At 40.7% G+C, this 24,964-nt stretch overlaps 2 protein-coding genes across 3 annotated transcripts; both read left to right on the top strand.

Annotated features, from left to right (window-relative positions):
* Positions 1-288: 288 nt before the first annotated feature.
* Positions 289-19,172, top strand: LOC113591627. 2 transcript variants are annotated; one of them, XM_035524583.1, is made up of 5 exons: positions 289-528; positions 649-731; positions 4,039-4,217; positions 5,925-6,057; positions 18,383-19,172. In XM_035524583.1, the coding sequence occupies exons 3-5, from the start codon at positions 4,040-4,042 to the stop codon at positions 18,930-18,932; spliced, it is 861 nt and encodes a 286-aa protein (XP_035380476.1). In that variant the 5' UTR covers positions 289-528; positions 649-731; position 4,039; the 3' UTR covers positions 18,933-19,172. The 2 variants fall into 2 exon arrangements, with proteins under 2 accessions (XP_035380476.1, XP_035380477.1); XM_035524584.1 differs by having other exon boundaries at positions 289-544.
* Positions 19,173-19,530: 358 nt separating this feature from the next.
* On the top strand, positions 19,531-24,956 carry echdc2 (enoyl CoA hydratase domain containing 2). The gene is made up of 9 exons (XM_027032202.2): positions 19,531-20,018; positions 20,900-20,967; positions 21,344-21,431; positions 21,603-21,689; positions 22,291-22,383; positions 22,605-22,661; positions 23,294-23,481; positions 24,263-24,361; positions 24,693-24,956. Exons 1-9 carry the CDS (start codon positions 19,790-19,792, stop codon positions 24,768-24,770), a joined length of 987 nt encoding a protein of 328 aa, XP_026888003.2. The 5' UTR covers positions 19,531-19,789; the 3' UTR covers positions 24,771-24,956.
* Positions 24,957-24,964: the final 8 nt, after the last annotated feature.

The raw sequence follows: 24,964 nt of genomic DNA, 5'->3' as shown, positions 1-24,964 counted from the left end.
CTTATAGGCTAACATGTAAAATTTAAACATTAGAGTCACTAACACCACATAACTCCCAGATGAAAAGCCTTCATTCTGAACAGGCCCATGTTCATGCCCCATTAACAGAATAATAAGTATGCAAGCCTGCTTTAAAGAACCAGCCGCTTCAATCCAGTTAGCCTTTTCCCAATCATTGCGTTTGAAAAAGCTTTCTGGTAGCTATGGAGACATTGCCAGTGTCACATTTCTTTGTCCAGAGCCCCAGTTACCATTGGTAACCTACAATGTTTTGGGGCACTTGGAGGATCACTGGAGAAGGTGCACACGTTCGATGATAGCTAAGGAAGAAGGAAGTTACTTACACACGTTACGCTGAATGGGCTGATCAACTTGCTATTTAGGTTACGTCCTCCTGATCAGAAACATCTTCTTCATCGTATTCTCTTTCTGGGTATCAGATTAGACTTCTGAGGATGGCACAGGATACAGCACCGCAAACGTTCTGCTTGTGAACTCCAAGGATACACTCATAGTCTACAAGTCATTGTAATGTCTAAAGAGTGTAATCAAAAGATTTTAAAAAGATTTTCCACTAGGTTTCAGAGAAAACCATTTTTCAGGAATTTTTGCTGCTGGCCAAGCAAATATTTCGTGTTGCTTTCTTAGGTCCACGTCTGTCCTGGCTGTGTCCAAGTGTGGATTTGCAAATAAACAGTCCCTTTAGGGGTTGTGTCATATGTCACTTTACGGTAAGTTTTAACCTTATACTATCATTTCTTTGTTTTTTTATTGAAGCAATGATTTGTTTTACATTTTAATTCCATTTTTGTACATTTTCAGGAAAAACATACATTTAATTAAAACTAACTAAACGGTGATCTTAAATTCTAAACATTATAGCTCAAATCCTGCTATTTAAATATTGGAATTCAGCAGCATAGCATCTTGACACTAACAGCAAAATTAAAATACAATAATAGTGAAAGTGAAGTTAGAATGTAAACAATATAGGTCATCTGCAAAAAGGACACTGCTTTGGAACTTTGACGCTGATATAATATGGTATGATATGGATTTCAAATATGTAAGTACTTTATTTGGCTTATGTAAGAAAAATGCTCATAACAAAATCTAAATGTTTCTTTAGAGCTATTGTGCAGTTGAAACTGCCCACATTAAATCATACCTTAAGGATATCGGTATCAGTGTCTTCTTCAGATATACAGACTTCTGATAATAACTGATAGGGAACAATATTTTGCTAGTCAATTTACATTTCTTTTCCTAGGTCTGTAAACCCCTTGCATACATTAAAATGTATGCAAAAGCCCTGCATTCAAATAGCCCTGCATTCAAATATCCCTGCATTCAAATAACCCTTTATTCAAATATCTCAGCATTCAAAGCTCTTTAAATATTTAATGCATAAAGAACATCCGGTTTCCATAATCATGACAGTTTTGGAGGCTTCATTAATCATAGTCCATTTGCATATTGCAGATGTCTTCAGTATCATTACTGCATATGCCACTATTTGGATAAGGATATACTGTGCAGGCCTTTATTGCTATAACAATATATTGTGCCTCCCTAGTTCACAAAAAAAAAAAAAAAACATTCCCAGCTGGAACCCTTAAATGTTTTTTTGCAGAACCTCTATGAAAGGCTTTCACTGAATGCTAAAGTGTGACTCTTAGTCATCACACACAAACAGAAAACACTCAGCATGATTCTGTCTGTAGCATAAAGATTCTGCTCTCTCTGTGAGTTTCAAGTGGTTTTGCTCCAGTTACACTAATGGACATTTCTGCTACACAAGAGGTCCGTCACGTGCCAGTACTCCCAGGTCTTGGCTGCAGGCCAGCATGCCCTGTTTGTGGAGGATTGGATCAGATTGGCTCAGGATCAGATCATGCCACACACTCATAATCATCACCAATTATGATCATGAAATTAATGTGAACTGTGTCTTAGACTCTTTTCTATCATATTAAGACTGATGTCTTAATTACCACTCTCAAAACTGTTTTAGCTCAAACTTATTTGTTTATTTCTTCCACTTCTTACATATTGATATCTTACTGTTTCAATGAGCAGACTGGCTTATAGATAGGAGAAAGCCCAGTCAAGTATATAGCCTTTTCAAACAAATCACTTTACATGCACAATTGTGGGCATGCACATCATATTGTGACTATGTATTGTGATGACTATGTAGATGTAATATGATAACTGCATATACCATAATGTTGTGTGATGAACATACATTGCAATGTAGTATGATGTAGATTGATCACTCACGGGCATGTATGAATGGATGGATCGATAGATGTTACCATCAAGGCAGAAATAAGAAAAGCCTGTCAGTGTGAAAAACATTTATAAAGGTATCTTAGGTAGGTAGGCCCTATAACTGCTACCCCCAAACTCTTCTTTTAATGCTGCAAAATAAGGCTGAAAATTTAGAACAACCAGTCATGTCTACTAAAGTCTATATTACACTCAACTACAAAGAGCTACAGGTGCTTAATGTATGGTCAAAGATAAAATACTTGTTAGTCTAACAGCCCCGAAAGCATTCACTTAGCTTACCTTTGATGTTTTTACTTCATTTAGTGCATCCACAAAATCAGTATTAGTAACTCGACAGCTTATGTTGACCAAAGTGCAATACAAAATGCCATATCTAATAGACAACACATTACTATTGCACACTGTTTCGGACAATTAAATATGTCGACATATACATACAAAAACACCAATAAAACAATGTACATACAGGGTTATGCATAGGTAAATTCCCTCACTCTTTTATCTGAAGAGTTTAAAAGTGCCCTTGAGAAGCAGTTTAATCAAGCAGCTCAAAAAGATATAACAGGTGTATATTAACCAAAGGAGCTTAGTGTGCATAGTAACACACCACAAAAGAAAACAAAGGGAATTGTTGTAGTGTCTCTCAGAGACAGGGAAAGACTAGGTTCAACAATCTAATTAGAAAAACGTGAGAGGTTAGAAAGGTCAAAAAAGTTGCATGTTGATACATGCTATTTCTGCTCATCCTGTTTCTGTCAACAGTAACAAGGTGGTAGCAAGTGCCACACACACACACACACACACACACACACACACACACACACACACACAAGAAAAGCTTAATGTAAAAAAAACACATTTAATGTGCTTAATAAAAGTGCACACATACTTGCACGCACGCACACACACACACACACACACCCCCTTCAGCTAAGACTACCCCATCACCATTAACATATTTTTACTGCCATTTATTTGCCATAAAAATAATGTATTTCACCTTATGGGTAAACATACATGAAAATATAGATGAATATATAAATATGAAGAGAATGGGTATGGAATATTTTAAAGTGTTAAGTCTGAAAAGGACACTACCTTAATTAAAATTAAATTTAAATTTAAATTAAATTTAAATTAAAAGACTTTACATTTGAACAAAGAAGGGCAGCTTTGAACTACTCCAATGACTGTGACGTTAATCTATAATGACCAACCTTTGTATTATTATAACATTATTATAACAAAAATGCATATAAGAAAAATGATAACCATAGTGATGCACCTTAATTCCAGCAACACATGAGCTCTAATGATCTCATTAAGGACTGACCCCACACACGGTTTATTTTTAACAGATTACAAGCTAATAAAACTTTCACAACAGGGCAATGTAGAGCTTATTTTAGGGTTCCAACTTTGCTTCATCAGTTTCCATTACTCATTCCCAAAGACCCAAACAGGCAGAACACTCACAAGGGACTGACCGAGGCCATCGGAGTGGCAGTCCATCAAGTGCTGGCTACCCTTTCCTCCACTTTGCTCTCTCTCTCTTACTTTCATTCTCTTGCTTGCTTTCTCTGCCTCTCACTCTCTCCTTGGCTCTGTCTTAGCACGATGGAGAGCTTTGCTGTGCTGAGAGTGGGCCATAGCTGTTATGGTATTCTTATAATATGGTTGAATAGGATTGACAGTGAGAATGAATGTGAGTAAGCATGTTTAAGCATGTGTGTGTCTGTGAAGCATGCATCGATCAGACTGGATGGTGTGGTCCAAAGAGGCTCAAAGGAGAGCAGAGAGGAGAGCAGAAGCCAGGCTGGCTTACGGCTTACAGAGGCTAGATGAAGCCAAACACTACCACCTCAGCACACTGGCCCGAGAACAGCACATGCTACAGAGACACCTCCTCGCCATCAAGACAGGTGTGTGTGCGTGTGTGTGTCTTTAAACCTTTTTTACTATCTGAGGGGAGCAACTTCACTAGGCCCATGAAACAAGTTTGTACAGTGGTGTGAAAAAGTGTTTGCCCCCTTCCTGATATCTTATTTTTTTGCATGTTTGTCACACTTAAATGTTTCAGATCATCAAACAAATGTAAATATTAGACAAAAATAACACAAGTAAACACAAAATGCAGTTTTTAAATGAAGGTTTTTATTATTAAGGGAAAAAAATCCAAACCTACATGGCCCTGTGTGAAAAAGTGATTGCCCCCTAAACCTAATAACTAGTTGGGCCACCCTTAGCAGCAACAACTGCAATCAAGCATTTGCAATAACTGGCAATGAGTCTTTTACAGCGCTGTGGAGGAATTTTGGCCCACTCATCTTTGCAGAATTGTTGTAATTCGGCCACATTGGAGGGTTTTTGAACATGAACTGCCTTTTTAAGGCCACAGCATCTCAGTCGGATTCAGGTCAGGACTTCGACTAGGCCACTCCAAAGTCTTCATTTTGTTTTTCTTAAGCCATTCAGAGGTGGACTTGCTGGTTTGTTTTGGATCATTGTCCTGCTGCAGAACCCAAGTGCGCTTCAGCTTGAGGTCACGAACAGATGGCTGGACATTCTCCTTTGGGATTTTTTGGTAGACAGCAGAATTCATGGTTCCATTTACCACAGCAAGTCTTCCAGGTTCTGAAGCAGCAAAACAGCCCCAGACCATCACACTACCACCACCATATTTTACTGTTGGTATGATGTTCCTTTTCTGAAATGATGTGTTACTTTTACGAAAGATGTAATGGAACATACACCTTCCAAAAACTTCAACTTTTATCTCGTCAGTCCACAGAGTTTTTTCCCCAAAAGTCTTGGGGATCATCAAGATGTTTTCTGGCAAAACTGAGAGAAGTCTTTATGTTCTTTTTGCTCAGCAGTGGTTTTCGTCTTGGACCTCTGCCATGCAGGCCATTTTTGCACAGTCTCTCTCTTATGGTGGAGTCATGAACACTGACCTTAACTGAGGCAAGTGAGGCCTGCAGTTCTTTGGATGATGTTGTGGGGTCTTTTGTGACCTCTTCGATGAGTCATCGATGCGCTCTTGGGGTAATTTTTGTCGGCCGGCCACTCCTGGGAAAGGTTCACCACTGTTCCATGTTTTCGCCATTTGTGGATAATGGCTCTCATTGTGGTTTGCTGGAGTCCCAAAGCTTTAGAACCTTTTCCAGACTGATAGATCTCAATTACTTTGTATCTCATTTGTTCCTGAATTTCTTTGGATCGCAGCATGACATCTGGCTTTTGAGGATCTTTTTGTCTACTTCACTTTGTCAGGCAGGTCCTATTTAAGTGATTTCTTGATTGAGAACATGTGTGGCAGTAATCAGGCCTGGGTATGGCTAGAGAAATTGAACTCAGCTTTCCAAAGATGTGATAAACATCAGGGAGGGGGGGGGCAATCATTTTTTTCACACAGGTTCATGTAGGTTTGGATCGTTTTTTCGCTTAATAATAAAAACCTTCATTTAAACTGCATTTTGTGTTTATTTGTGTTATCTTTGTCTAATATTTAAATTTGTTTGATGATCTGAAACAAACATGCAAAAAAGTGTGACAAACATGTAAAAAAAAGATACCAGGAAGGGCGCAAACACTTTTTCACACTACTGTATTTATTTACTTGACCTCAGGTAGCCGGTGGAGAGGCAGGAACACTGTGGGATTGCAGTCTTCCAATCTTGAACTCAGCCACCCTCCTGTGTCCTATACGAAGATGCTGTTACCCATAATTCCACTTGCAGGAGGGGAGCCAGATAGGCACAGGTGAGTTAATGTTTGGGTAAATAATTTTAATTTGCATTTACCAAAAAAAAAAAAAAAAAAAAAAAAAAAAAAAATATATATATATATATATATATATATATATATATATACACACACACACACACACACACACACACACACACACACACACACACACACATTGTCATCAGAACATATCAGGAAAATGCCAGAATGCTACACTTTAAGCATAACAACATCTAAAGATGCTCATAACACTAATACCAGCTTTATCTTTGCAAAGACTGATTTATCTTTTAAGCTTGAGCTTTGGAAAGAAGATTCATTTACTTTGACAGTCATTATACTGTAAATGTCTAGGGGGAGATTTACTGTTACTGTTACTGTTAACAGATTTACTGCATGAAAATAAGTGAAGGGAGGGGTTGACACAATGTATGACTTGTCTTTTAAGATTGAATTCAAAAGATACACACACACACACACACACACACAAACACACTCACACACACACACACAAACACACTCACACACACACACACACACACACACACACACACACACACACAGACACAGACACACACACACACACACACACACACACACACACACACAGACACAGACACACACACACACAGACACACACACACACTCACACACAAATAAACACTTGTTAGTGAGGCTGGCTAAGAGCAACTTTATTATGTCTCCATACAGTGGTTGCTAAGGCTCTGAAGTGTTCGTTTCCAGAGAGATTTCAGCGCTCTCTCTTGACACCACGAAACTTCAAAGGGAATGCGGGAAATAAAACCGGGCCGATTAGCGGGTGACCTTCAGGCACGCCCCTTAAGAAAGGCAGAGTGCCAGGTTTACGCAGGAGAGTAAAATCAGATCTCATCCAGTCACACTAGGGTAGACGGAATCCAACCAAAGTGTATCCAGATGCGATCCGGACATGTTAAAATAGAATGCAGGGTGTAAACAGGCCTTGTGATTATTTGAACGTGAGAAAATATAAAAAATGATAGGCCTACCAGGGTTCAAGGGTTAAACAACAGGGGTGTTTACCATAGTCTTTTGCACCTTTTAATCAGACATGTAACCTGCTAATACTGTTGTGAAAATACTAGTAGAGGCTTTTTATGCCCGCTGTGTTTGTGTTGTTTTAAGGACTACAGAGTTGGAATAATGTAGTCGAATATTTCTGGGAAACCGAAATTTTTAGGCTAAACGAACTAGCATAGGTGTGACAGCATCACAAAGAGTAAATGGTGTCTAAGATGGATGTAATTCAGATAAAATATGGCTGTTTTTGTTGAAAACTTTGTTTTAGGCACCTAACAATCTACTAACAACTGTTATTTTAAGTTTAGTCTTAATAGAAGTATAAAACTTCTATTGTGTTATCAAACTGGCGACAGTTAGACTCTGCTAGAAGAGTCAGCAAGAGAATGAAAAGCTGGGACAAAATACAAACTGCTGAAGAGCACAGATTTTTTTTCAGATAACAGGTCACCAAAGAGTCGATGTGATCTCTAAGTTCTGCTCTCACCAATTATTTACACCACAAAGTACAATGAAAGAGAGCGTTGCAGAATCAGAGGATGGGGGCATTTCTGAACTGTTGGCATTGAGGAACAAGATTACTGAACTGACTACTGGTGCTGGACAGTACATAGAAGCGCAGAGTGAGAAGCAAAAATTTACATAGAAGACTGGAGGAAATAAGGACTAATAAAGGCAGAAATTGAACAGCTGTCTCCAGCTGATATAAAACAGTTACAGCCTCAAACTGCAACAGTTGCTGAAGTTCTTCTATGTACAGACTTTAAGATTGCTGCCCAGATAGGTGAGTCATAAGCTTTATTAGTTTAGCCCACTACATTTAGAATGGCCTAAATGGAATTACCCCGAGGCAGAGATTATGGATGCAGTGATTATAGTCATTATTCCAGGATCTCATTTGCACAATCTGGAAGTCAAACTCAATCCCACCCTTCCAGACCTCAGAAGCATATTACACTCACATCTCCACGAAAAAAAGTACAAGAGTTATACAAATAGCTTACATCTCAAATAGCACATTAAAGAACACTTCTTTAGGCATGTATTGGACCTGAAACAAAAGGTACTGTTGGCATCCCAAGAGTCAAAATAAAATCTTAAGTAGGACCCAGTTCTTATTCATAGTTTTTTTTTTTTTAACCAAACAATCATTGGTCTCCAGAATGATAACACCTGCCACTTTTCCTGAATAGTACAACTCCAGCGGAGCTGTTGTTGCAAAGTTTAAATACTGCCTGCCAAGACAGAAGGAAGAAGATGAAAACCCAGCCAAGGAGAACACAACAAACATGTCCCCTGATGTGCTAAAAGAGCTGAAGGAGTTCAGATCAAATGTAGCTACATTTAAGTGCAGAGATAGCTCAGATTAAGGAAGGAATGCATCAGCAGCCAGTCTATGCGCTATAGCATGACATCCCTTCCATCTGCATAGAACCAAATATTAGCAACTAAAAATCCCTTAAAATCCTTTGGAAACTTTCAAAAATTACACTCTTCCATAAATGACAGTATGCTAATCCCACTGTCACCAATTCCTGGTAAATTACCTTGCAAAGTGACTTTGCTAGTTGTCTTACAGTGTCTTGTGGAATGCTACTTGAATGGTCATAGGATCCAAGCTCTGTGGGACACTGCTCCCAATTTTGTACCAATGATGAACAAATAGAAAGATGAGAGATGTATCAGGGCTACTTACCAGATATTCTGACTGCAGCAAATAGACACAATATGGATAGACAGAAACATCTTCTGAGTTACACCAGATTAATTTACCATTTCAGTTCTTGTGAAGAGAGGTTGACACGTGTCACATTGTATCATCAGCTTCAATGTAATCATGCATCCCATGAGCAAAATGTAAAATCCCAAGCAGTACAGCATTCAAAGTAGCTTTCCCGAGACATAAGAAAGGCAAGGTTAGAGCACTACTACAAGTGGTAGGTGCTGGGCAGATGTGTGAGTGTGCAGTGAAAACAAAGAATGGGAAAAGCTTAGTATCATCCAAGTTGCATCATGTAGCTTCTCCACTGCTCAGAGATAATACCATTATGATCTTTAAACTGGACCTGGACCCCTGGTGGCCTGGAGATCTGAAACTGAGTGTCAAACTAATTTATATCAGAAAGGAACCAACCAAGTCATCAAGGTTAGCATCATCACAGATCGAGACATTTCACTACCAAGCCACACTGAATATATGTTGTATATGTTCTATGCAACCTATAGTGACAGTGTTACCTTAGCAGACTAGTGAAAAGGACATAGCAGCTGCAGTGAGCCAGGCTGAAGCAATGCCTTCAGGTCACGAACACCCATCTTATGAAATGTGGAACCTGCAAGTTGAGCCACTGGGGTGAAGATAAGAGACAGGTACAGATGTTGAAAGGTTGAGTGTCTTTGGTTCTCATGCTCAGATAGTGACCCCAGATGTAATGAGAGGTTATGAATGAACATATACCTTAAAAATCTAGAGCCAGTCAGGAACAAACACATGTCAGAACCAAAACTGCTGTACCAAGAGATGAAAGCATATCACTATGATTTAATTGCACAGGGCTGGATCAGGAAGTTGAATATCCTTACTCTTCCTGTCAGACTGACAGATGCTCTGACAGCATTCCAGCACTGCATGGAAGGACTGCTAGGTGAAATCTGTATTCTATCTACATGATAGATCTTCAGCACTGATCTTCAGCAAAATGTTTGACAAGCATGGAAACAATATGCGTAAGGTCATACACCAATTAAGGCAGTATGGTATCAATCTTAAACCCAGTAAATATAACTTCTTCAAGTCTGTAATCCACTATCTAGGGAGGATGGTCTCTGCAGAAGGTAGTTGAGTTCATCCTGCAGACTTTGAAGCTGTAAGGGCACCGAAAGACCATAGAATATTGGATAACAGGAGGGCTCTTGGTCTCCTGACCCATTATCCACAATGCATCAAAGACTTTTCCAGAATAGCAAGTCCATGGCTGGATTAATGCCAAAACGCTACCTTTCCAATGAAAAAGTGTTTCAGTTCTGGATTATCCACCCTGATGATCTGGAAGCCATTGACGACTACTACGACTTGTAAATAAAGACAAAGGAGATAAAAGGGTCATAAATAAGGACAAGGGAGAAGATAAAGGTAAATGTGTTCCACAGGAAACTCCAGGTTGTCGTGAGAGGCTAAAGTGCAGCCTAGAGCAAATCGCATCGCTGACCAAAGATAAGAAAATGCTACTACATTTTGTCAGAAATTTTACACTACACTATCATCAGTTATAAAGCATCTGAAAGAAACTACTCTAGATTACAAGCATACAGCATGGGAGACAATAAAGCTTTCTCAGGCATTCTCCAACAGACATCTGAAGATGCCAAAAACCTCTAAAAGAATTCATGAACAACTAACAAAATATCGCCAGAAAAACTATAAAATTTCAAAGTCCTCACTGCTTAAGAGGCAAAAAAGCCCAAAGCAAACGACTGCAGCTCATCATCACTAAAGTTGAACACTTTAAACTCAAGTTGAACCCAAGAGCTCAACATGAGCAAAGAAAAAAAAACTCAGCGGAACAGACTTTGGAATAAATTATCAGTTTCCATAGGAAATAGTGGACAGATGGAGAAAACTGCTCACCATCAGAAAAGAGCTTGTTAAAGATGGAAAGGGGAAGATTATCTCTGTAGATAATATTACTTCCTGGCTATACTAGTCTCTCTCTCTCTCTCTCTCTCTCTCTCTCTCTCTCTCTCTCTCTCTCTCTCTCTCTCTCTCTCTCTCTCTCTCTCTCTCTCTATCTTCCTTCACTCTCTTCTTCCCCTTTCACTCTCTCTCCCTCTCTCAGATGGATAAGTAAAATTGTCTCCATTGTCTCTATCTTTCTCAAACAGAAATTCTTCACTTTTTCTGGTTATCCTTTTACTCGCTAATTTATGCATTCACTCAGGAAGTTATAGGCTATCCCCTGTTGTGATCAATTTAAAGCACAGATGTGTCATTGCTACCACAAAACATGTTCTTTTTTCTTTTTATTTGTATTTTTGCACGTTTGTCTATTTTTGTTTCAGCATTGTCAACATTACAATGCCAGTGACCAAAAGCTCTGCAGTACAATATACATTGTTGTATACACATCCACCCATATGCAACAGTATTACATTACTAATAAACCTTAACCTTAACTCACTTGCATGGTATCACAACATTTTGTAACTAGGGATACCTTGCTAAATTAAATGCAAACATTTGTTTATTACAAGAGACACATCCTTTACAAATCTGGCCATCATAAAAGTTATATCATCTTTGAATTTTACAACATAAAACAAAGAGACGTATCCATCCTACTAAATCCATCCTTGCTCCCAGATGGTGGAACAAACTTCCCTTATGGTTTTCAAACACAGACTGAGGACATATCTATTTGTGGAATATTTAAATGACCATTGTTTCTGCACCTGTGCTAAGTAACTGAAACTCTAGTATGTATTGAGTAACTATAAACTCTAGTAATCTACTTATTGTTTGTTATTGCACTTCTAATCATCTGATATAGAGCTTATGCTTATTTTGCACATCTAGGTATCAGCATTGATTCCTGCTGTTTCAGCTATATTCTAGTTCAACGATATCTTGAACCCTGACCTACTGTACTGGCTAGGATATATTCTGAGTAGATGACAAAGAACATTTGCAAGTTGCTCTGGATAAGAGCATCTGCTTTATGCCAAAAATGTAAAATGTAAATGTAATATACACAATAAGGGATCCAGAAGCATGCTTATTATAATAAATATTAACAGTAGCTATGATGTTAACCATTATAAATATTTATGACTCAAAAGATAGTGGGCATCTTTAAAAAATGTGAAGGATTCTCCAATAATTCCATAGAGAGAATAGAGATTTAGGGAATATTTGTAAACTTTATAGGAAAACTCAGAATAATACATTACGGCTATTCTGAGAAACAAAAACTTCAAATATAGTAAGAAAACCAGACAATTCCTAGCAAATCTTATGAAATGCAACAAAGAAGAAACAATTCTCGACAATCAAAGACACAACAGGAAAGTTCAGACAGAGAAGATATATAAGAATATGTAAAGAATTCTTTGAGAATCTGAATCTCAACTATGTGCCTAATAATAAAGTACCTGGAACTAATGAGTTAATTACACTGGATGCAGAGAAGGCCTTTGATATAGTAAATTAGAAGTTTGCCACAATACATAACTTGGGTTTTGGAGAATCATTTAGAAAATGGAATAAACTTGTTTACACTACACCCAAGGCTATTGTTAATACTAATGGACTTGCATCACAAAATGTCACACCTCACAAAGGTACTGTTCAGGGATGCCTGCTTTCACCCGTAATGTTGTCAAATTTTAGAGAACCTTTAACTGCAGGGAAATGCAAATGTCAAAGGTTTCCAGACATCAAAGCTAGAATACAAAGTAAGATTATATACAGATGACATTTGACGTTTTCTTCAAAACCCCATCTCTTCAGTACACAAGAAAATCCAAACAAATAAGACATATTCCAAATTCTTCAATTGTTCTATGAACTGGACAAAATCCAAATCTTACTACTCAGCATGAATCAAGCACAGCAGACCAGACCTACTGGTCCCCTAAGTACTCAGCACATTACATATTTGGATATTAAACCTTCCTAACAACAACCAATAATAATAATCATACCATCCAATACAACTCTCCAAGAACCCTAACACATCCATAATCACCCCTCATACGCCCATAACATCACACAAAACTGAATACTGAATACCTCTGAATACCTCTGTGCAAATGTCCCCCTCCCACACCTGCACCCACATATAATGAAGTAAATTGCTTAAAATAAGTAAGACAGCTTAAGTGTAAACAACAATTACGAATATTATCTTTTTTTGTTGCTGTTTCTTTTTTGTTTTTGTTGTTGTTTTTGTTTGTTTGTTTTCGTTAATGTCCTTTCATTTAGTGGAAGGTCCCACTGATAGATTAATTAAATGTTTTATCACAGGTCCTCCAAAGAGGTGGGGTTGTGGACAGGTGAAAAAACCCCAAAACAAAACAAAAGGAGACGCCGAGACTTATGGCTTATGAATCATGCTGAAATGGGCAGCGACAAGAAAGTTACATGGTCCATCTGTACGGTGCCCCAAATCTGACTGTTTACATGTAGCCACTTTATGCAGGATGCCACTTGATATAGAGTCCATGATTCATGAGTGTTCAAAAGAGCTCTCTTCTGTTGTTGTCATGGCTACAATTCAGTTTGTTGAAGTTCAGAGAGGAGTCGATCTGAGTTGGTCAGTTTCACTGTCAGTTCAGTCTCAGATATAAAATTTGGGTCTAAAATTCGTCCCTGTAGCAAAAGATGCATTAAGAGAAGCACAGAGGTCCGATCCATCCACCTGTTTTTTGTGCATAAGCTGCAAAGTCGCATTCCATCAGTTCAAATTTCAAAGACATTCAACTCAGAGACAAAAATGTTTACTCTGTGAATGGGACAACCTAACGTTTGACGTCCCTGACATTGTGTGTCAGGTAACGAAGGCTCACAGTCAATGAATGAAAAGTATGAAACAAAAGTGCGCAATGGAATGGAAAATTAGGGTGCTGAATGCACATTATCGCTTGGACGTAGCGGCTTTGGCTTTGCCTACATTCTGATGAAGAGTGTTATGTAACTATAGCTTGTGTCTGCATGAAGCAAAAGAAGACTTGTCATAAGAGCACCTCTTACGAACACAGTGACGACACAGCCCTTTGTCATAAGAGCGGAGCACCTCTTACGAACACAGTGACGACACAGCCCTTTGAATTGCTCTCCATTGATTTCCTTCATCTGGTTCAATTCAATGGTGGATATCGGTTTATATTTGTCAATGTAGATCAGTTTACCTGCTTCGCGCAGATGTCTGATGCAGCATCCAAGTTAGGTAGAGTGGATACAAACCTTATCTTCAATGTGTTCCCAGCTTGAATTTTTCATGACCAAGGTAGAGAATCTGAAAAGCAAATGTTCACCAAGTTGAAGAAGCTCAGTGGTATTGCTGGATCATGGACCACCCCTTACATGAACAGGGCATTGTTACAGATATTGAAGACTCTTAACACTGGCAGGAACACTCAAACAAACTAGTGTATCAGTACATTTGTACGCATAGCGAAGTGACTGAGTATTCACCTTCCTTATGGGACATCACCCAGAAGTCTGGACAACACCTAGTTTGGACTGCATACAGAGTCAGACTCCAGATAACCACAAGACTGTGTACAAACATGGAAACAAGGTATGGAAGGAGCTTCTGCCATTGCAAGGAGGAATGCACAAAAGGCAACAGAAAAAAACATTTTCTGACAGGTCAGGAGCTCAGTGCTACAGCCAGAAGAACAAGTACTGGTGAAAAAATCACTCACCATGAAGAGGGCTTGGCATGTATTGGGAAGACAGAACCTATACTGCTCTGTGCCAGATGAGGTCAGATCTACCCATCTATGCAGTGAGGCCAGAGGAACGGAAAGGACATTCTGAATCTACATATGAATCTTCTCATGACATGTGATCAGCTGACTTTTGAGGCTCCATTATTGAGGATCCATTTGGCTTGGTGTCTGGCCGGCTTGTACTTGTGTGAACTCATGCTCAACTCATAGTGACAGACACTTGTCTGAAGCTACTAGTTTTTAATGTGAAGTTTTTGGAAGACACGTAAGGCCATGTTTCCAATTATTAATATTTTAATATTTTATGTAGTATTTTTATTTTAAGTATGAGAAAATTCAATCAGTCATCACTGAGATACAGGGGGTTTAGGCATATTAGTATAGTTAGCCTTGAAACACAAGCTCACATGGCGACTTTGTATCATAATTCCCCCAGACCTCTGAGATATTCATTGAGATATAAACAAAAGTTATTTTATGTTCTTATGGCATACTGCATCTTTTATACCTTAGTATTGTATGTGAGGACTCAATTAGAGACATTATACCTTAGAATTGCATGTGAGGGCTCAGCTGGAGACATTATACCTTACACTGTGTGGGAGAATTCCATTAGAGACATTATACCTCAGTACTGTGTGTGAGGACTCTATTAGAGACATTATACCTCAGTACTGTGTGTGAGGACTCCATTAGAGACATTATACCTCAGTACTGTGTGTGAGGACTCCATTAGAGACATTAAACCTCAGTACGGTGTGTGAGGACTCCATTAGAGACATTATACCTCAGTACTGTGTGTGAGGACTCCATTAGAGACATTATACCTCAGTACTGTGTGTGAGGACTCCATTAGAGACATTATAGGCCAGTGATATTGCACATGACTATATGTTTGCACTTTTATGATAGTGGGAGGGTTGCTTGTGCTTGTCTCTGAAAATGTAACCTGTGTGGGTTTTTGCCTTGTGTCTTAGCCAGCTAGATAGGTAGTCATGTTTGTTAGTTAGTTGCTAAATCTTTGTTTGTAACCATTCAAGCTCATATTTGTGCGTGTCTCCGTGTGTGTATGGATGCATGAGCCTGTCCTCTGAATCTCTTTGCATCACAGAGTTTGATAATGAGATGACCACACTCACACATTCAATATGTTCCTGCTGTATACTACCAACATGCAGCACTTACATCGGCCCATCAGCTTTCTTTTGTCCCTTCATCTCTCCTTCGTTCCCCTTCATCTCCCGTCTTCTTTCTTTCTGCTGAGCAGCATTATCGCAAGTTCAGAATGGCCCGCGTGTCATATCCATGCTCTTATGCTAATCAGTGGGGCTGAGCCTGATCCAAACTGCAAGGACCAGTCATTCCCTGCGCACACACACACGCACGCACGCACGCACGCAGGTGCATACACACACACACATACAGGCTAAGAAGGGATAGATGGAGTGAAAGAGCAAAGAGGTGAATGCATGGAAGCAGGCAGAGAGACAAAGAGAATTGGGATGTGAGACTAAAAGGATTATTTCATAACTTTACCCGACACTTTTATCCAAAGCAACTTACAGTCCTTACTGGTTACAACTTGAGCAACTAAGGGCCTTGCTCAGGGGCCCAACAGTGGCAACATGGGGGTGGTGGGGCTTGAACCAGCAACCTTCTGATTACAACTCAAGTACTTTAACCACTGAGCGACCACTACCACACCGTTCACATCACACACATTGTGCAGCCGCAATGCTCTCGCCGGACTTGAGACCAGACGTGTGCTCTCTCTTCTTCATGCTGGAGGTTGATGGGCAAAGCAGTCAGACCCAACCACTCATGAAATCTTTCTCTGCATTTCCCGCATTTCATCTCTCCACCTCCACTGCCCTGTGCTCTCCCTCCGTGGAGCAGCTTTCTTTCTCTGCTGCTCTCATCTCTCCTTGCTTCTCATGCCCATCGTCTCTGCCACTCTCGTCATTCATCGCCCGCTCCTCCCTCTTTCTCTCACAGGCTTCTCCTCTGCAGAGCTCACAGTAGGCGTGTCTACATTTCTGCCCTGCACACTCTTCTTCCAAACTCATTTTCTTTCCAGCATCCACAGGCTGACTTCCACTCAATTTACAGTCTCTCTTTCTCTTTCTTTCTCTTCATGAGGAGGAGTAGAAAGTGGATCTTATAAAGTCAAAGAAAGATCCTGACCTGTTGCAAGCTGAATCAAGGTCATGCGCTGATTAGAGTGCCCCCCGGAGGCTGCAGAGGAAATAGACATGGCCTTTGTTGTGATAGGCGAAGACACCTTAGATCCCAAGACACTTCGGTCCAAATGTGTCACCTTTTGAAGCTTAATTAGACCTAGTCTAGAACTAGGCTGTAGCAACAGCAGCAACACTTAGTGAAACAGCTAAAAACATATTGTGTTGTTCATGAATGTGGGTTTTTATTCATATTTCATTTTTAAGATTTATGGCAGAATGGAAAATTTAAAGAATAGGTCTTTAATGTGGAACAGAAAATTAGAATAAGAAGAAATCTTCAGCCTCATGCATTGTTCAGAATTGGTAGAAAAAGCTGTTGGATATTTGAAATTATTCTAATATATAAATATCTAATTAAAGCCAAATAAGATTTATTTTCCTTCATTTTTGGTCAGAAATGGCAGGATTTCAGTGCATTTGATAGTTTCAGTGTATTCAGTGTATTTTCAGTGTCAGAATACACAATTTCAGCCTTATTTCGGCACGATTTTGTCATAGCTGACAAATTTCCAGTTTTGGTCCCAATTATGAGTGTCACGAATGAGGAATAGGTCTTGTAGTGTGAAAATTCTTCAAACAAATTCTTGGTGGCAGTATTTTTTGGATCTTTCCATACCAAACTAAAATCACCTTCTTGTTTTCAACCTGCTGTTTTTTAGTGAATCAAATACCCCAGTAAAACTTCTTTCATGCAAGCAGTCAGATTTGTACCACTTAATTCCACATATTGCAGTGTTCAACTGTACAGGACTGACTCAACACTACTGTGGTACCAGCACCACTGCAAAAGGCTCCAATAAATCTCTAAGGAAACTGTCAGTGTTTCCCCATAAATCCCCAACAGAACTGTGTGTGTTTCTGATTTTGCCATGGAGGTTTTTGAATGTGCTGTGTCTGCCAAGCCCCCTCCGGATCCTGAGAAAATCTCACCTCAGGAGGTAGCGTTGCATAAAACGGCCTCACGTATGGGTGGGTGGAAGGTAAAAGATGAAAGGTCTTCCGGCTGGGTCTGGATGGCAATGGGGGGCTGAGCTAGAGGTTTGGCTTCAAAAGCAACTTATGCACCTTTTAGCTTGTATTAGTATACCAAAGCTTCACTCCAGATGTTATTGATGGATCTGTCAAAGTTCAAGTATAGATTGTATCTAGGTTATAAGTACACCTAAAAGTAGGCTGGCACGATTGACATTACAATTATTTGATTCATAACACTCCTGATCTCCTGATGGACAGATGATGATCTCGGAATGGCAAGTAAGCTAGGCTAAAATAGAGTAATAGCATGAAGTTGATAATGGAGAACCTTGATCGAGACCAGTGCTGGATCCAGACACTTACGGAGATTCTGGTATTTCATCGCTATTTCAGTAGTTCTCCTTTTCTAGTTGTACATCAGTGTGAAGCAATTCAGGGATTTTCTTGGTAGTACACATTATTGCATTGTTTCTTTTCACTCCAATATGCCTGAGCAAGGACTTTTTACTTTTAGTGTACTATAAAAGCAATTGAGCTTCATTTTCAAATGAAATGGCTGTGATTCAGCAGCACTAAGAAACTAGCAGTAATCATTTCTCTCGGTCTCTCCGTAGGTCTGCGAAGCCGTACTCCAGCCGTTCTCTGCAGGATCGGGTTCAGGACTTCATCAGCAGTGGCGAGAACAGGGCCGAGAGCTCCACAGCGCAGCTCTGTCTCCCGTGTCTCAAACTGCCCACAAACACGCTGCCCCCAGATGTCCCGCAGAGGGAGAGCAGGGACAGAGAGCCGGTCAGGCTGCGCGTGGCGTCACATGGGGAGAGAGAGAGAGAGACGCAGAGGCCTCTGTGGGAAACGGTGAGAGGCAGGCACAAAGACGGACACAGAGAAAATGAGCTGACAGCAGCACATGCAAGAGACAGGGAAAAAGCAGAAGACAGGGACAGGGTTGTCTCTTCCTCTACTCCTCTTTCTCCCCTATCGGAGTTATCTGCTCCTGATGGCCACCCAAGGACAGTTCACACTCTGCCTGACTTTGCCCAAGCCATGACGGAGGCACGCAAATCCCGGTACATCCGACACCGCGGTCAGCCTCTATCCGAAAGGGAGCTCAGCATCAAAGAGATATTTTCCAGGACCTCCATAGACATCAACGCCACACACTGACTGCAGTACACATGTGCACACCTCTCTGATGATCAGAACTTTTCATAATTTTGATTTGTTGTGAATATCATTCATAGACATTCACTTTCACACAAATATTCTTAGCTCTCAAACTTTCACAATATGCTCATCGGTATATTACATTGCAACCATAAAATGGACTAAGCTATTAGGCTAATTTTAGACATTTTGCAAGAAATATAATAATTCAGTTTTGAGACATTTAATCTCACCATGGTGTACCTGTACATTTAAAAATGTAATAAATGACTTTTTCACTTCTTTGAAGTTTGTTTGATATATTTTTTTCTTTTTAGTAACTTAGGTATTAAGTTAACTCAGAAAATCACCTTAAAGTTAATCCTCTTGAACTGTTAAATGCTGTTTAAGATGACGGCCATCATCTTAACTATAACAATACACTTTCCACTCTGGTGCACAACATCGCCTACTGTGCTTTGGCGAACTAATGTTTTACACACGTTGCTCTCTAAAACATTATCGCCCTCTGGTGATAGATTTTGCCCGTCCTGCGAGGATCCGTGGACTGGACATATTCTAGTTTTGAAATGTAAGACATAAGGCAACTGAAACAGTTTTTTAAAGAGGAGAATGAATTAGAATAAATATAAGCGACATGCAGGCTGGAAAAAAAAAAATTACTATGTTGACGTGGAAGGTTACCGAGGTGACGACGTTGAGGAAGTGTCAATGAAGTGAAAGTGGATGACCGACAAACTTCGTCGCGGAGTTCAGTTATCCGCAGGCTCCGACCGTTTTAACGTGGTTAAAGGCTTCCGAGAGTCTGATAACCGTTTTTCGTTAACAGCCTCAAGATACACGAAACTATACTAACCATGACCACCTTGCGTAGATTTGCTGTAGGAGTTCGTACGTTTGTCCGAGGCCATATTAAACTGGACTGCGCGTTTACTGGTCTCCATGGGACGTTGTTTGAGGCCAATATGTGCGAGACGAAGAAATGCGTCCGCCCAGTTAATGTTGTGCATTGGCGAGCATTTTGCTCTCAAAGGCCTAACAGAGAAGTGGAAGTAAACATGAGACGCCTTGAAGCTGAAGACAACGGTAGGTGACTCGTCAGTAGTTAACATTACACCTGTTACAGAATGTGCGTAAAGTAAACGGAGCTCCGTTTGCAGCGTTTTTAAACGCGGCGAATGCGCTCAAAGTTCGCGTTGACGTCATCACAGCCCATTAGGGAAACACTGGAAACTTCCCTTTGACCAGTGGCACCAGACTTTCGGCAGATCTCTTTAACCAGTGTTCACCCCGGCTCAGTTAGGCTACTATTAAGGTGCAGTGACGCTGCGCAGTCCATCAGATAACAATGCGCATCAATGAACGAAAACGTCATTTGGGTAAAGTGTCGCGTCGGAAGCTACCATTACAGATGAATAGGTACACAATAACTAAATGCTCGGGACACTTTTAGGTGTTTTGGAGGTCTTGGACATGCACGTTACTAAGTGGGATAGCATTATTGAATTCCCGTGGTTAATTCGCGTCATCTGGCCCTCTGCCAAGTACGTTCCTCAGTGATGTTATTCCACCTGTATATAGGTCTCTACGTTCCCTGTCTCAGCTGCATGCTGTATGGTTATCTGATTGATGATCATTTCCCGAGTCTGAAATGTAGCTAGGTAAGATGGGCACAGATGATTTTGTGCAGTGGTAATCATGTTCCTTGAGAGATACTGAATTATTCACAAAGCTATTGACACTGACATGTTTCCATGCCGGGAATAGGGAGGATAAAGTTTACATATGCAAAGTAGGTGAAACGTCATTGTTCTCAGTTCGTAACGGACTTCTAGTATGCAGCATGTTAAGTGTGCGATGCTCTGTGACCATATGTTGTCTCTCTTTTCTGTTATATACTCAACCCCCATCTGTTTTGTCTCCACCTGAGTATCTCTCTCTCTCTCATCGTTCCTCCCTCTGGTCAGGTGTAGTGGAAGTGCTGATGTGTCGAGAGCGAGCACGGAACTCTCTAGGCCGGGTTTTCGTGGGTCAGGTGAGATGATACCTGTGGGTATTTGTGGAAACGGCCTGTCATTCGTCAGAGAAAACAAAGTCCAAGCAGGCAGCCTCATACCCCCTCCATACGCTTCCTCCTGATTCTCCCTGTTTTATTGTCTTCTTTATGCATTTGGTAGTACTTTTCCACAGATAAAATTGGACTGTGTTTGGAGGAAGCACAAACATCTCTCAGGTTGACAGCAGAATGATCAATATATAGAAAATAAGACAAAAGTAAAGATATATTGTGTTGCTTTTCTATTGTTTGTCTATCCATCTTAACTTCTTTCCATTTCTCTTGTGCTATCAATATTCTCCCACTCCCTGTTTCGTGCGTGTGTGTGTGTGTGTGTGTGTGTGTGCGTGCGTAGATGCGAGAGCTGGTGTCATTCCTGCACAATGACTCAGCTGTGCGTGTAGTGATCTTTAGGAGTCTGGTCCCTGGAGTCTTTTGTGCAGGTCAGCAGCTTTTGTGCAGGTCATCTACACAGAAATCATACATACATCGTGCGTGTATCGCCTTACCAAGACCACGTTCCTGTTTTGAGACCCGCCCAGAAACGGGAGTAATGACATCCTATTGACTTAACCACTGTACGAGTAATCAGTGGTAACAGTAATTTGTTACAGGGGCAGACCTGAAGGAGCGAGCCCAGATGAGCAACTCGGAGGCTGAACATTTTGTGCATGGCCTCCGATCATTAATGAATGAAATAGGTGAGAGATGATGACGATGACAAAGATAAAAACAGTTGTGGTATGAGGGCTTTGTGGCCTGCTCACTTGGGCAGGCTTGCTAGGCTTCAGGCTGACTGCTTTCATATTCTAAATAGTCATGAAATCACTTCTCCGCTCCCTCCTATTGGTTTATATCGGGTGCTTTCTCGGTCTTCACAGTGCATTTTTCCTGAAAGGCTGAATACTCTCACACGAGCAGACTTTGGTCAGCAGGTTTTCCACTTTTGGAAAGAAGTGTAATCATATATTCTGTGATATTTTATTATAGAACATGTAAAGAACAATATCTTTCTTTTTGATCTTAAATAATCAGATTAAACATTTTGACATGGACAAATTCAAACCTCATACTGATGTGTTGTGAAGTTAATTTTGTCTCAAGAACTGACAAGAAACTATTCTTAAGAAACTAGTATTAATTCTGATGGTAATTATTGTAATGATATGATGAGTGTGTGTGTTGTCACAGGTTATGGTGTAATGGATAGAGGTATACTACTGCTCTGGGCAAGTCCAGTAGCATGTAGCTTTGACTTAAGATCTGTTCAATGCATGTTTTTTTTTGCCCTCTCTGTACCAGCTGCGTTGCCCATGCCAACCGTTGCCGCGGTGGATGGCTTTGCCCTGGGGGGAGGACTGGAGTTGGCACTGGCCTGTGATCTCCGCACGGCAGGTGAGTGTGAGCTTTGACATGACGACAGTGGGCCAGGCCTGGCGAGTGACAGGAGTGCCATGTGGAGGGAGGCAGGTGGCTTCTGGGATTTGTAGTTATTTACTGAAGCTGCTGTGGTAGACTCATCAGTCAGCCATGACTGTTTGCGGGGTGCATGGCTAGGGCATGCAGATGCAAGCTCCTTGAACTGTCCTCTGTGTGTGTGTGTATGTGTGTTTCAGCGCGCACTGCGCAGATGGGCCTGATCGAAACCACACGGGGACTACTCCCAGGAGCGGGTGAGAAGGATGAAAGGAAAAAGAGAGACAAATGCAGAGTAGAGAGAGAAAAGAAAACCATCTCACCAATGACGATGACAAGAGAGAGAAATGGGGGGAAAAAACACACCTAGCAGCTACTTAACAGAAATACCTACTTTGTAGACAGACATTGCAAGTGACCTGTTTGAGGTCATGACTGTTTGTTGACATGCACAGCTTGTGCTTCCTCCAGCTCATCAGTGGTCCGTTTCTGACCACAGGACTGTTGTTGGTTGGATATGTTTGGACAGCAGATCACTGTCAAAGCCAGCAGTGACTGTGAAATCTCCAGCAATGCCGCTGCGCCTGATACACGGTGAAACCGTGCCAGTGTCCTTGCTGTGTTGTGAATGGACTATGAGCCAAATTGTACACAGTGATTAATGTGATGCAGAGGGGCTGATGTACTGTGCATGGCAGCAGGTGGGCTGCAGTCTGTAATCACGTCCTTAAGCATGCCAGGGAACGTAGGTTCTAGATCCAAAGAGTGATTTAACTGTTGTCCATTGAGTGTAAACACAGATCACAGGCATACAGTGGCTCAAGCCGTGATCATAGATTATACAGTGGCTTCACTGGCTGATCGTGATTTTTCACTTGTTGTGCACCAGGGGGCAGTCAGAGGTTGCCACGGGCAGTGGGCTTTGCAGTGGCAAAGGAGCTGATCTTTACAGGGCGGCGTGTTGGGGGGCAGCAGGCTCTGGAGCTGGGCATGGTCAACCGTGCTGTGGCCCAAAACCAGAGTGGAGATGCAGCCTACAGAGAGGCCCTAAACCTGGCCAGAGAGATACTCCCTCAGGTAGGTCTGACACACACACACACACAAACACACACACGTTTCCTTATCTTAATGAGGCTAGGTTTTGAGTGGGTTTCTGCTATAAGCATACTCACTCACAATGTCAGGCTTAGTCTTGAGCAGTGTGTGTGTTAAATCCATCACTAGATTAGATTATGGGCATGCATACCATCTTTTGTGTGACACAAACACACACACACACAGAGAGCAAACAAGCAAGGGAGAGGAGAAATATCCTTTTGAGTCATAAAAGCATATTCTACTAGCTTCTGTTTTAAAAGAATACAGTTGAATAACTAGAATGATTTAACACCTGAAATACACTTCAGGATTACTGCTAAATTTTTGCGTAACAGGCTATGAATCACGACTGTTAAAGATATTCTTGGAAAAACCTTATCGGGCAACAAGCCCTTCTCAGCTTGTCCAGGTTTGTTGTGTCCACATAGTAACAGACAAGAAGTCATCTGTGCAGCGTGATTGCTCTTGTCAAATTACAATTAAGCCACATTTTAATTGTGTCGTCCTGTTCAAAATAAAAGCCACAGAGCTCTATTTTTAGCCCTCCTTGATGGAGCTAGAGACAAAGAAACTTTATCTCTCATCACTAGACCTAGTTTAAAAAGAACTTCGTCATTACCACCCCTTTTCCCGCTGAAATATCTTTCTGAGAATAGCGTGAAATTCTTAGGGCGTGCACACGCATGCCTCAACGTCTGCAGGTGTGGGTGGCAATGATTCGCTTCCGAGTTTGTGACGTTCCGTGCTCTGCTTCTGACAGGCTCCAGTTGCAGTCCGCATGGCCAAGGAGGCCATGAACCGAGGGATAGAGGTAGACATCACCACGGGGATGGTCATTGAAGGAATGTGTTACGCCCGGGTGAGTTCCACTGCCTGTGGTGAGGACACCTGAGATTCCTGCATAAAATATTCCTTTTCCCAGTAACAACATTAAGATCTGGGATAGGAAAAAAGCGTGGGGGGTAAAAGGTCAGAACCTCTTAATCTAAAATCTATTTTAAGCTTTGCATAAACTGTTGATCAGAATGAAACCAAGCTATGATGCTGCACTTAGGTGCGGGATGAGGACTGATCCTAGTGTGTTTGAGAGAAGTTGCTGAAATGACAGCTTGTTTCTTTGCTTTACCATGATGGAACATGAGATACTTAAAAATTTAGTTTGAATAATTGTTGCTGTCTGTTTCCTGCAGGTCATCCCAACACGAGACCGGCAGGAAGGAATGGCTGCTTTTATCGAGAAGAGGCGCCCCAGATACACTGGAGAGTAAACAGACCAACACACACACACAAACACAGTAGATATAAAGAGCCACTGCATCATTTTCTGCAGGTAAAAGCCTGTTACTGGTTACTTTGAGTATATTCAAACTGTGAAAAACATAACTTTACAATATTATTGAATCATCAAAAAAAATACTTCAAAATATTTAAATAAAATGGACGTTTATAGCGTTTTTCTTAA

Source organism: Electrophorus electricus, chromosome 3, assembly GCF_013358815.1.
Source record: "Electrophorus electricus isolate fEleEle1 chromosome 3, fEleEle1.pri, whole genome shotgun sequence".
Taxonomy (NCBI): Eukaryota; Metazoa; Chordata; class Actinopteri; order Gymnotiformes; family Gymnotidae; genus Electrophorus; species Electrophorus electricus.
The sequence above is the reverse complement of the archived record's forward strand: the minus strand, read 5'-3'. Positions and strand labels throughout refer to the sequence as shown.